The sequence below is a fragment of the Bos grunniens genome, chromosome 11, assembly GCF_055505025.1.
Source record: "Bos grunniens cultivar Pamir isolate PY7600 chromosome 11, Bosgru_T2T1.0, whole genome shotgun sequence".
In the NCBI taxonomy this organism is placed as follows: domain Eukaryota; kingdom Metazoa; phylum Chordata; class Mammalia; order Artiodactyla; family Bovidae; genus Bos; species Bos grunniens.
Window position 1 is genome coordinate 44,847,091 of NC_141175.1, and position 13,505 is coordinate 44,860,595.

Here is a 13,505-nt window from a genome sequence, read left to right on the forward strand (position 1 = left end):
CAGGTTAAAAATGGATTGGCCAGTTTGATAGGTCTTATCACAAGTAAGATTGTATTAACAGGCTATTCAAGGGTAGGGACAGATTAAGTGAGTTTAAAAAAAATAAGAGGAAATCATTAAATCCAGGAAAAAAGTGTACTATAAAAGAAATAGTGGCTTAGCTTTGAACATTATTTACATGATCATAATAATGAACATACCAAATAACAATTTAACCAAAAACTATGACATAAGTGTATTGGGAAGATGAAGGGAGGAAAACAGCAGATGTAAGATCTAAATTCTCATCTATCATACTAGGAAATAAAAAAATAATATACAAAATTTGACTGAATAGAATAGTGCTTTAGAAATTTTTTTAAAAAAACAGCTCAAAAGTGGAGAGGTAGAGAGATTTTTTAATTACATCTTTAGGCACAATATGGTTTTTTAAACTTAAACAAGTTAATGTTTTAGAACCTTAACAGTTTAAAATAACCTTAGATAACCTTATAAATGAGAACAGTCAAACTAACAAATATACAAGTAGACCTAAAAAGTGTCTATTACTTACCCACTTTCAGCTAAGGCCTCTCTTGTTTTTATTGGCAAGGTGCTTGTTTCCAGCAAGTGCTTCAGGGAAGTAACTTCTTCTTCAGTATCAGGGACAAATATGGAAGGAAAACATGCTTCGAAAATTCGCTCCAGGCGGTTTAGTAAAGCTGTCTGTATCAAAACACCCCCCAAAAGTTTATTTTCACTTTCAAAATTTTAACAGTGTCACAGCTTTATCATTAATATAGACACACTCACTCCCACAGACCGATATTCTGTCCACTGCTAAGGGGTGGAGGAACTACTAGACAGATACAGGAAGCACTAAGTGGAAGAAGCGTAACTACTCATAAACAAAGAAAGTGAAGTCGCTCAGTCGCGTCAGACTCTTTGCGACCCCACAGACTGAAGCCTGCCAGGCTCCTCCATTCATGGGATTTTCCAGGCAAGAGTACTGGAGTGGGTTTCCATTTCCTTCTCCAGGGGATGTTCCCGACCCAGGGATTGAACCCGGGTCTACCTACATTGTAGGCAGATGCTTTACTGTCTGAGCCACCAGGGAAGATAACTACTCATAGAACACTTTAAAATAATTGTGGTGATACAATGATGACAAATAAATGTAGTTACACATCAAGCATTATGCCTGTCACTTTACAAACATTACCTTACTTAACTGACTACAAAATTCTACAAAGAAGAAATTATTACCCCCTTATACAGTGAGAAAGCAATCAAAGTTTGAATTATCTTCCCAAAGCAAAAACAAAACAAAAAAACCCAGTCAATATTCATATTCTTTTCAATACACTGGGGTGTTTCTTACTACCACTCACATACTCTCTATTTAGAACAATAAGACTGGATGCTGGCAAGAAGTGTTATGCTATTATATAATAGTTGAACAGAACCTAAATACAAACACTTGAATTTTGAAAATATTTTTTAAAATAAAAAATTTTTTACTGAAATATAGTTGATTTATCAGTTCAGTTCAGTTTAGTCGCTCAGTGGTGTCCGACTCTTTGCAACCCCATGAACCACAGCACGCTAGGCCTCCCTGTCCAACTCCCAGAGTCTACCCAAACCCATGTCCATTGAGTTGGTGATGCCATCCAGCCATCTCATCCTCTGTCCTCCCTTTCTCCTCCTGTCCTCAATCTTTCCCAGCATCAGGGTCTTTTCAAATGAGTCAGCTCTTCGCATCAGGTGGCCAAAGTATTGGAGTTTCAGAATCAACATCAGTTCTTCCAATGAACAACCAAGACTGATCTTTAGGATGGACTAGTTGGATCTCCTTCAGTCCAAAGGACTCTCAAGAGTCTTCTCCAACACCACAGTTCAAAAGCATCAATTCTTTGGCGCTCAGCTTTCTTTATAGTCCAACTCTCACATCCATACATGACCACTGGAAAAACCAGAGCCTTGACTAGACAGACCTTTGTTGGCAAAGTAATGTCTCTGCTTTTTAATATGTTGTCTAGGTTGGTCATACCTTTCCTTCCAAGAGTAAGTTTCTTTTAATTTCATGACTGCAATCACCATCTGCAGTGATTTTGGAGCCCAGAAAAACAAAGTCAGACACTGTTTCCACTGTTTCCCCATCTATTTGCCATGAAGTGATGGGATCAGATGCCATAATCTTAGTTTTCTAAGCTTTAAGCCAACTTTTTCACTCTCCTCTTTCACTTTCATCAAGAGGTTCTTTAGTTCTTCTTCACTTTCTGCCATAAAGGTGGTGTCATCTGCATATCTGAGGTTATTGATATTTCTCCTGGCAATCTTGATTCCAGCTTGTGCTAGTTGATTTATATGTTATGTTAATTTCTTCTGTACAGGAAAGTGACTCAATTATACATATGTATTATATATATATATACACACACACATATATATATTCTTTTCCATATTCTTTTCTATTATGGTTTGTCACAGAATATTGAATGTAGTCCCCAGTGCTATATAGTATGACCTTGTTGTGAAAACCTTTCAGAAATATCTCTGCTGCTAATAGAACAAAGGGGGAAAGAATGTCCATTATGACTAAGAAATTTAACAGCTCATTTGTCATTCTGATTATCTGTGTTATCTTTTAGATATTCCATTTCTCTACTCTTCTATGGTGTGTATATTTGGGGTTTTGAATAGTACACTCCCTTTCCTCCAAGCAAAGCTTGCATACTCCCTAGAGTATTTTCTCTGAGAACACTGGCATTTTGGACTATTTTTACTGATTGAAACTTGTTGTATTTAGACTAACTTAGATTTGGGGGGTACTAGTAGGTTTCGTGTATGTGCAACCTACAAAAACATTTATTCCCACTTTCCTAACTTTATTTCAGATACATGTAAAATATTTTCAACTTAGCTTACCTTACTACTTAAAACACCAACCAGAAATACAAAATGTTAGGTTAAAGCTTACTGCAAGATTAAATGCACCACTGAAAATGCCACTCACTGTACAAGAAAAATGCCACAAAATGATGGTACTTTCTGCCAAGTAACAAAAACAAGTGAATGTTGATTTCTGTTGTTTAGTATAGTCAGCAAACAGGAAGATGAAAAACAAAAGGAAAAACTTTCATACACCTATTTTCCAAAGCAAAATCTCTTTTGAAAACTGTTATCAGAGCAAAAAACTTAATGCTGCATAATTAGTCTCAGGGTACCTTTTTGCTATCTCTACAAAAGTTAGTCTAACACCTTCATTATATTCATCTGTGTGATATGGGAAAAGGTTCTCAGTATCAATTATGAAACCTACAGTAAAGAGTAGAGTCAAGATCCCAAGGCTTGTGAAATTTGAGTGCGTCAAGGGGACCCACACTTACTCGCTTCAATAGAGGGAATGGACAGACATTACTTTTAAAGGGATCAGATAACCATCTAATTGGAAACATAATAAGCACTTGCTCCTCCTGGGCAGGGAAGGTAAACAAACACTCACACATGACCAAATTTTAATTCTCTGTAAATTAAAACAGAATCTTCTTGTATCCTCTTTGTTATCCGTTTAATGGGATAGAAAAAAATATGTATCTCTCTAGGGATGAAAGAAAGGATTTCAAAGCATATTTAATCATTTTGATCAATCATTAAATGTAACTACCAGGTCTTACATATGAAAGTGTTAGTCGTTCAGTCGTGTCTGACTCTTTATGATCCCATGGACTGTCCATGGAAATAACCAGGTAAGAATACTGGAGTGGGTAGCCATTCCCTCCTCCAGGGGATCTTGCTGACCCAGGGATCAAAGCCGGGTCTCCTGCACTGGAGGCAGATCCTTTACCATCTGAGTCACCAAAGTCTTAGGTATACTAGTAAGCAAATCCTCACATCAGTGGAATGTATTGAAGAAATAGAATGTTATTTAAACCTAATCACTTTCAAACTTTGCTTTAAACTTCTTCCCCAACCTTTTTTCATAAATAATAAAATTACATGGAAATTTTAAAGGAAAGTTCCATATGACTTTAGGATTAGATATGACAAGTCAATTGCTTCAAATCTTTTTGTTGAATGAGGTAGAGCAGGAGTTGGCAGATTTTTTTCTCTGTAAAGCCAGATAGTGAATATATTTTGTATTGCAGGCCATCCATAAACAAATAAGTGTGGGTGTGTTGCAATGAAACTTTGTTTACTAAAACAGGCAGCAGGACAGATTTGTTTTCTAGGCCATAGTTTGTTGATCCCTGCTGCTGCTGCTGCTGCTAAGTCACTTCAGTATCCGACTCTGTGTGATTCCATAGATGGCAGCCCACCAGGCTCCCCCCGTCCCTGGGATTCTCCAGGTAAGAACACTGGAGTGGGTTGCCATTTCCTTCTCCATGCTGATCCCTGAGGTAGAGCCAAAAATTTAAAATGAAGATTCAAATAACCAGAATCCACTAACTGAACAGTACCACCCACCATAAGGAGGAACTCTTTAACAGTTCAATAAGAAAGCAGCTAACAGAATTAACATATTCTGATTAAAATTAAACTTCCTAACATCTTATTTTTAAAAATTAAACTGTATATTAAAGTATAGTTTATTTACAATGTTGTGCCAATCTGACTTACAACAAAGTGACAGGTATACACATATATGCATTTTTAAAAAATATTCTTTTCCATTATGGTTTATCACAGGATGTTGAGTATAGTTCCCTGTAATATACATTAGGACCTTGTTGTTTATCCATTTTAAATGTAAACAGTTTGCATTCGTCAACTCCAAACTCACGGTCCATCCCTCTCTCTCTCTCCCTCTTGGCAGCCCAAAGTCTGTTCTCTATGAGTCTGTTTCTGTTTTGTAAATAGGTTCTTTTGTATCATATTCTAGATTCCACATATAAATAATATCATTATTTTTTAAAGTATATTGTTTTAACTATCCACAAGACCAGTTTGATGCTAAAAGGGTTGTATTTCGTTCATGGTAATAAGCATTGCCAAATTTCATTTACTACTAGTTAATTCCAGTAAGTAAATGGCTGATGTAATTATAATACTTCAGTAGAGGACTGTGGACCCAAGGGGCTGAGACTCAGTTTCAGAGTTTATAAACAGAAGCTATCAGGGCCTACCTCACAGGGTGAATAATAAATTAGAGGAGTGAATGTTTGACACTCAGTGTGTTCTCAAGAAGTGATAGCTTTTATGACTACTGTTGTTATACAGATGACACATACAGACAAAATGGCATGCCAAGGAATAAAATAAATGTCAAAACTAGGTTCAAATCTCATTAAGGCTATTTCTCTACCACTATTTAACATTCTATATCATGATTAAAATACTTGTCTCAATTTATATCAATTTCTACCATATTGTAATAAGAAATTAAATAACCAAATATTCTGTGCGCTCCCTAAGGTCTTCCTATCAAGTTAGGAGTCAAGTACCTAAGTAAAAATATGTCATTAAGAGCTGCTTATATAAACAGAATCTGTTATTGCTACTTCTTGAGGATTTTAAATTTTGAAAATTGGTGATCATTTTGGTTGATAGTTGGCATTTGTGACTTATATCTTGATCATATTATGAAATACAAAGAGTATAAACCACACATTAGGGGTATTAAGTGCTTTACTTCCCAAGAAACACAACAAAGCTCAAAGATGTGATGGAACATAGTCCAAATAACTTAGTAAGTAGAAGAGGTATAAGAATATAACATTAATGCCAGAAGAAGAGAAACTAACCTACCGCAAGAATAGCTTCTCCTGTGATCAGGCAGGCAAACTTCTTGGAAAAAAAAAAAAAAACAACGGATTTTCTAAAACACTGTAATCAGACACTAAATTTTAAAAAACTCACTGCTATTTTGAGCAAGATTGATACTGCCAAAGGTTTCAGGTTTTTGTCATGCAATTTTTCCCTCAACACTGCCAGCCAAGGAAATTTAACATGTGCAACAGCCTTAAAGTCAATAAAGTGAAATATTTTTTAAACTTTGATTTAGTCTACTATCGGAGAAGGCGATGGCACCCCACTCCAGTACTCTTGCCTGGAACATCCCATGGATGGAGGAGCCTGCTAGGCTGCGGTCCATGGGGTCGCTGAGAGTCGGACACGAATGAGCGACTTCACTTTCACTTTTCACTTTCATGCACTGGAGAAGGAAATGGCAACCCACTCCAGTGTTCTTGCCTGGAGAATCCAGGGACAGCGGAGCCTGGTGGGCTACAGTCCATTGGGCCGCTGAGAGTCAGACACGACTGAGTGACTTCACTTTCACTTTAGTCTACTATACATGAGCAAATTATTCATCTAACACTACAATTTAGTTTCTGACAAAGTAAACTGTAAATTTTTACTAAAGAGTCAGTGTTGCACTCCTAATCAATGTGATGGTAACAAAAAAAAGTACACACACATTTAGCATATCAAATATTTAGCTGAAGTTATAACAGTAACTAAATAGCAACTAAATAAAAAACTACCCACTCCAGTTACTTGAATTTCAAATGCCTTCAACTTCAAAGAGGAAAAATAACCATCAGTTCTCTCTTGAATTTAGAATTAGAAAACTGGTGACTGAGCCATGTTTGTCACGTTTGACATATCAAATTCCAGCCTGCAAACAGCAGCGCATCTGGCCATTAAACCTTTAAAGAAACTTGGGCTCTGACAAATGTGGGGTACTTGCTCTTCCAGGCAAGTACCAGGCTCCATTTTATTTTCTCTGTTGTGTCCAGTGCTAGGAAGCCAAGGGAGAAAGTTTGCTACTTACAGAGAAGTGCACTTGTGCTCAGAAGAATTCCTACTTGTCAAAACTATTCTGAGAAGGGAAACTAGCCAGAAGCAGCAGTTTCACTCTCAAGATAGTCTGACAGATGAGTATACAGGCCAACTAGGGGTATCCTACACAAATTATCATTTGCCTATTACATTTTGCTATTCACCAAAACAGTTGGCAACACTGTTTCTTGCACCTTTAAAAGCCATTTTAAAGAAATGTATTTCTGAGATTATTCACGAACAGCTAACATTTATTAAATACTTGTTATGTGCAAGACACTGTGCTAAGCACCTTCACATGTACAATTTCATTTTATCTTGAGAGTTTTGAAGTAAGTCCTATTACTGTTCTCTACATCTCAGGTTCAGGGGAAGTAGCTAATGCAAGTCAGTGCTGAACCTGGATCTGAATCTAGGAGGGTGACTCCAGAGCCTTGATTTTTAGGTATCAATAATTTCTCATCATGGCAAATAGATCGGGAAACAGTGGAAACAGTGTCAGACTTTATTTTCTTGGGCTCCAAAATCACTGCAGATGGTGACCGCAGCCATGAAATTAAAACACACTTGCTCCCTGGAAGAAAAGCTATGACTGACCTAGACAGCATATTAAAAAGCAGAGACATTACTGACAAATTCGTATAGTCAAAGCTATGGTATTTCCAGTAGTCACATATGTGAGAGTTGGGACTATAAAGAAAGCTGAGTGCCAAAGAATTGATGCTTTTGAAATGTAGTGTTGGAGAAGTCTTGAGAGTCCCTTGGACTGCAAGGAGATCAAACCAGTTAATCCTAAAAGAAACGAGTCCTGAATATTCATTGGAAGGACTGATGGTGAAGCTGAAACTCCTGATGCGAAGAACTGACTCACTGGAAAAGACCTTGATGCCGGGAAAGACTGAAGGCAGGAGGAGAAGGGGACAACAGAAGATGACATGGTTGGATGGCATCACTGATTGGATGAACATGAGTTTGAGGAAGCTCTGGATATTGGTGATGGACAGGGAAGCCTGGCGTGCTGTAGTCCATGGGGTCACAAAGAGTCGGATGTGACTGAGCGACAGAACTGAACTGTATTATAACCAGGACCAACTTCTGCAGTAGGCACAGGGCCTGGGGTCCACAATAATTTTAAGGGTTCATGAGAGCATTTTAATAGTTAATATCAGCATACTCATTTTTATACCAAGTTATAAAACAGAATTTATGGGGAAGGGGCTCACAAAAATCATATGTGAAAGTGAAGTCGCTCAGTCGTGTCCGACTCTTTGCGACCCCATGGACTGTAGCCTACCAGGCTCCTCCGTCTATGGGATTCTCCAGGCAAGAGTACTGGAGTGGGTTGCCATTTCCTTCTCCAGGGGATCTTCCCGACCCAGGGATCGAACCTGGGTCTCCCGCATTCCAGGCAGATGCTTTAACCTCTGAGCCACCAGGGAAGCCCAAAATCATATGTGGTCATGGCTATACTACCTTCCAAAGGTTCACTGGCTTTTATAGGATTTCTCTATCTTTCCCAATTTTCTCATTTCTCATATATTTGTTTTCCTATTAGGAAAGACGTATTAGGGTCTTTATTACCTTGGATGTCTCTATATTTTATTTTCTTCAACCCATACAGGATTTCTGGGAAAGCAAAAATGATTACCAAATAAATGATTACCAAATGTTTTAATTCATCAATGAGGGCAAAGCACTAAGCCTGATTTATACTCACTCCCAGTTCTGTCCTATCTCCATGTCTGGGTTTGGAGGAAGAAAGCCCTCAGATATACAAGCAATCATTTCATTTTATTCACTGACGCAAGTCATACTATCTAATACAGGGCTTCTCAGCTGATATGGCTCAGTTACAAACAGGTTTACAGGTCTTCCAAAAATACTGAAAACTATATATGGACATATGGTATTATTCCCTCTTGTGATGGCTAATTTTATGCATCAATTTGACAGGGCCAAGAGGTGCCCAGACATTTGGTCAAACATTTTTCTAGATATATCTGTGAGGGTGTTGCTGAATGAGATTAACATCTCAATTGGTAGACTAAGTAAAGCAGATTGTCTTCCTTAATATGGATGGCCTTCAATCAATTGAAGACTGTTTGCGGACTGTAGATCTTAGGATGTCCATGATCACCTCCATAACTGCATGAGCAAATTCCTTATAAAAAACTGGTCAGTCTGTCTCTCCATGCATGCATGCATCTATGCATCCAACTTCCTGGTTCTATTTCTCTGGAGAACCTTTGACTAATACACCTCTGTTTTGTATAAATGACTACACTGGGGTATAAAGAGACTGTGTACTGAAACTCATTCAAAGTACCAAAGGAGTGTATAATGCCAGCACCAAAGATCCTAGAATCTGGCTCTTAGGCTAGACAAAGGCACACCTCCTTTAAAGCACCTTGATTTTTTAAGGTAAATTCTAAAATTCCTTCAACATATTTCTAGTTAGTTTTCCTTTCTTCCTTACAAACAGTAGTCGATCGTGTCAACAGTTTTAATATTGATAGCATTAGGTCTTGTTCTTAAGTGGAAGTTTAGAAGAAACATAAAATCCACTGGGCAATTTAATCTTCCATTTAAGAGGCTATCTTATGCCTTACCATCATTAAATATTAAGTAAGATATCAAGTACAATCTACAATTGTATACTTATCAATCCCTAATTTCAAGCTATATAAGAAGAGTAACCAATTCCCTATGCTCTAAAAAAATGGTTTGCTGCTTTTGCACAATTTCTGGATAAATCTAATAAAGTATTTCTATTTTGGAATTAAAGACCAGAAATTCAAATTTTCTGAAGGAAATAAAACAAAAGTAATTGCTGTCCAAATACTTCAAGCAAGCAAAGAGCTATAACGCCTAAAATCTCCATTTCTTTCTTTCTTTTCAAATTGAGATGTTACTGACTTATAATATTATGTTTCATACGAATAGTTCAATATGTGTATATACTACAAAATGATCACCATAGTCACATATTTTTCTTTTCTTGTGATGAGAACTTTTAAGAACTACTCTCTTAGCAACTTTCAAAACAAAACGAAGTATTACTAACTCATCACCATGCTGTACATTGCATCTCTAGGACTGATTTATTTTGTAACTGGGAGGTTGTACCTTTTGACTACTTAATTTCTTTATTTTGTTGCTTACTTATGTTTTCAGTCATAAGTTCAAGTGTTTACCTACAGAAAGGAAAACCTGCACAAATATCAGGCAGGTGATTAAATAAACAAAGGTGAATATGTCATTACACTCAGTATGAGAATGCTGGCTCTGCTAAGCAAACCAATAACTGAATCTCAAAATAACATAAGCCAAAGTATTAGTGATTCTCTTCTTTTTCTTTTTCGGGACATTCAATTTTTAAAGCTCTCAAGATAAATCTTCTTCTAATAACATTTTCCCAGTAGTGTTATCAGTTAGATGGCTAATAAAAGAAAATGATTCATAGCTTTCTTTTCTATAGTCAATTAATATAAAGAGATTACTTACCCCAATTACCTAAATTCTCAAATAACACCCAGAGAAACATTTTAAAATTTTTACAAAAGCTCAGGGTTTAATGCAGTGTTCATGACATTATTGCCTTTACCATATATCTAGGAAAAAGCATCTTGACTATTTCAATAAAGGTTCCTTCCTAGAAGATTAACAGATTAAAAAAAATAAAACTGTTAGAACAATATACATAATGGTCTTTTGAAAAAACACTGCTTTCAAAGTAAGGAGATTTTTATTATTGTCATTTTATTTTGTTCAACTCTTAGCCCCAAAAGTGAAAAATAGTTTTGACCTTTTTCTAATTCGTACACTAGAGACAGCACTAATTTGCTTTTCTCTACAATTTATAAGAATGTTAACAGGAAAATGAAATAAACTGAACTCCAGGCTCTCAGAAAAAAAAAAAATTCACTGAGGGGGAAGAATATTTCTCAATAAATGGTCATTATGGTTTTTACATCAAGGTCTGAACCCTCTGAGGCTTGCTGGAATCACATTTGAGAATTGGGTTGACTAGGAGCATTTTAGAAATTTCAAAGAGTTTTTTCTAGACTCTTTCCTAAGTAACAAATTATTGCAATAAGGTTGCAATAATTGATTGTCTCAATCTAGGAAAGATATATTTTATTAAAATGTTAAGATATCCCTTTGTAGGCTGAAAAAGGAAAGTACTAAAAATAGGGACCTGGACAATGTCACATACATAGTGAAAAGTCAAATTTCAAATAACAACTATATCATTTGTCTGACTTCACAAACAATGAACTGTTGCCTGTGTTTGCTTAATTGCATTAACTGAGCTCTGAATTCTAAAAGACTCTCACAACATTCTGTCAAAGTACACTTTGATGGCACTCTGTTCAGGACAGAATTGCTGTATCTTGGTAAGATTCAATCTACAATCAAAGTTTTACAACTTACAATTAAAAAAAAAACCCCAATGTTTACATTAATATGTGAGGATTTCTGCACTGTCCCCCATTACATGGTAGCAGCTAGGATAAAGATTTTAGGATAAATATTAGTAAATCTATTCCTCTCTAAGAGAACTAGATTAATGTGCATTTCAGCAGATTCTGAAAAAGGAAGAAATTACAGGTCACAGGCCTCCTTCACAATAGCAGGATAAGGATGAAAGTCACTTTCCATCTCCCCAACTCAATTCCTTTCCAAATTCCTCTTCTAGCCCCACTTCCAGCAGTTTCTCCTTTATAACATCCATCTCCAAGTTTTGCTCATTTTGCATAACCCATTCAGCAAAAAGAAAAGCTTGAGGATGGAACCAGACAAATCTCAGGAAGTCAATGCATCCTGCTATATCTATACCATTTGTGTTTTATTTTTACAAAACAGAACCATACTACAAGATTCTTATTTTTCAGTGTATTTTTTTCACTCATTAAAAGATTTACTGTCCTTTTATCTTCACAAAAGTCTGCTGCAACAGATATTATCTACTTTTTATAGACAACTGAGTTCAGAAGTAGTTTGTCCAAAATCATAATGCTATACGACACTGAGTCAAAATTCGAACTCAGATCTGTAAGATTCCATAAAGCCCATGTACTTTATTTCCTCCTAGTATATCTAGTTATCAAATTATACATAAATAATCAGTTCATAGGTTGCAAAAAAAAAATCCTTTTTTAAGTGGTTATACTTTAAAAATTCATTATATAATGACAATGTTTAAAGTTCTAAGGTTATAAATTAAAGACCATCCAATACCAGTGTCACCCTATACTCTAGTAAGATGAAAGTAAACAGGGAAAGGATTAGGTCAAAAACCAATAGTCTTTGCTTTGCGTTATATAATTAATTCACTCTTTGTTTAAAATTGTAAGCTTCTGCCTCAATAATGAATTCAATAATGAATTACTCAACAAGAATAATACATATTAGCCAAACCATGTAATAACAGAATTAGCAAATTAAGCTATTCAGACACTCAATGTCAAATGAAAAGTGATCCGTTGTGCACTCCAATGGGTGGTACCATAATTTCTATAAAATCTTAATGTATTAGAGATATCAAAGCAATGATGTATAACCATTTCAATTAACCAGACTTCGGAAATATTTTCAATTGAAAATGGTTTGCTTAGCAAAAGATAACTGAAGAATTTGTTGATTCTGATTCTCAGTATCTTTAAAATAGGCCTGTGGACCAAGTTAATACTTGGTAATAATACATGTATCAATAAAAAGCAGTGATTTTCAAGGAAATGCTCTCTTCTACACTCCTAGGGTTGAGGAAAGGTTAAATGTAGCACAGGGTACAACTCAGGACTGCGGAACAATCTGAATAACATACTGCACCTCTACTTTAGGGGCTACTTTAGGTCAAAATAAACCTTAATGAATCTTCTATGAAATTCTGGACCAGAAAAAGATAAAGGACAAGGGCTAAGGGGTACAAATATTCTCCCTGACAAGGCTAATTCCTAAGAAAAGTAAACATAAACACACATTTGCAAGAAATTTTAAGCAAATAAACAGTCACATTAAGTCAAGGTATGGCTGTTTCCTGTCCTAGGTCTAACCCTCAATTGTGTCCTACTCTTTGCGACCCCATAGACTGTAGCCCACTAGGCACCTCTGTCCATGGGATTTCCCAGGCAAGAATACTGGAGTGGGTTGCCATTCCCTTCTCCAGGGAATCTTCCCAACCCAGGGATCCAACACCGGTCTCCTGCATTGCAGATAGATTCTTTACCATCTGAGCAACCAGGGAAGCCCTCTTGTTCTATGTCTAACCCTTAATTTATCTCACAGCCTCATCCCAGGTCTTTTATTAGCTATTAAACTCTGAGGCCCAAATCTGCTTTTTTCAAATCCTTTTTCTAACCTTCAAGTCCCTATAGCCTTCAGCACAGACTGAGGTTTCAAATTCTGCTTGCTCTTGTCTACAATCAAAATTTGTCCTAGACAAAATTAAGAGATTATTTTCTGAAGCTTAAATCTTAGTTTAACCTTGTAAAATCACTCATAAGGTAGAAACTGAAGGATTTGGTGGAATAGTTCATTAGCTAATTAATGAATTTTTACATAAGTGGTATTTATATCTACCAAAAAACTAAGTTGATGAATTTCTATAAATATTAAAGAAACAGATAAAGAAAAATCTTACCAAGCATTATTATAGGAATGTCTCTTTAATCAAGTGATTGTGAAACATGTAACTAATCTACAAATCTGGCAAACATTATGTATCATAAAGAGACTCCTTT

General features: G+C 36.1%; 1 protein-coding gene across 5 annotated transcripts in view; it reads right to left on the reverse strand.

Annotated features, from left to right (window-relative positions):
* The window catches only part of AFTPH (aftiphilin), a 74,642-nt gene that overhangs the window by 24,847 nt on the left and 36,290 nt on the right, over positions 1-13,505 (reverse strand). For all 5 annotated transcript variants that reach the window (XR_015136718.1, XM_086326343.1, XM_086326342.1 and 2 more), the window contains exon 3: positions 554-705. Coding sequence is in view for 4 of the 5 variants with exons in the window: in XM_086326343.1 (XP_086182469.1) it covers positions 554-705 (152 nt within the window). In the remaining variant the exon portion in view is untranslated. The remainder of the gene's footprint in view (positions 1-553; positions 706-13,505) is intronic.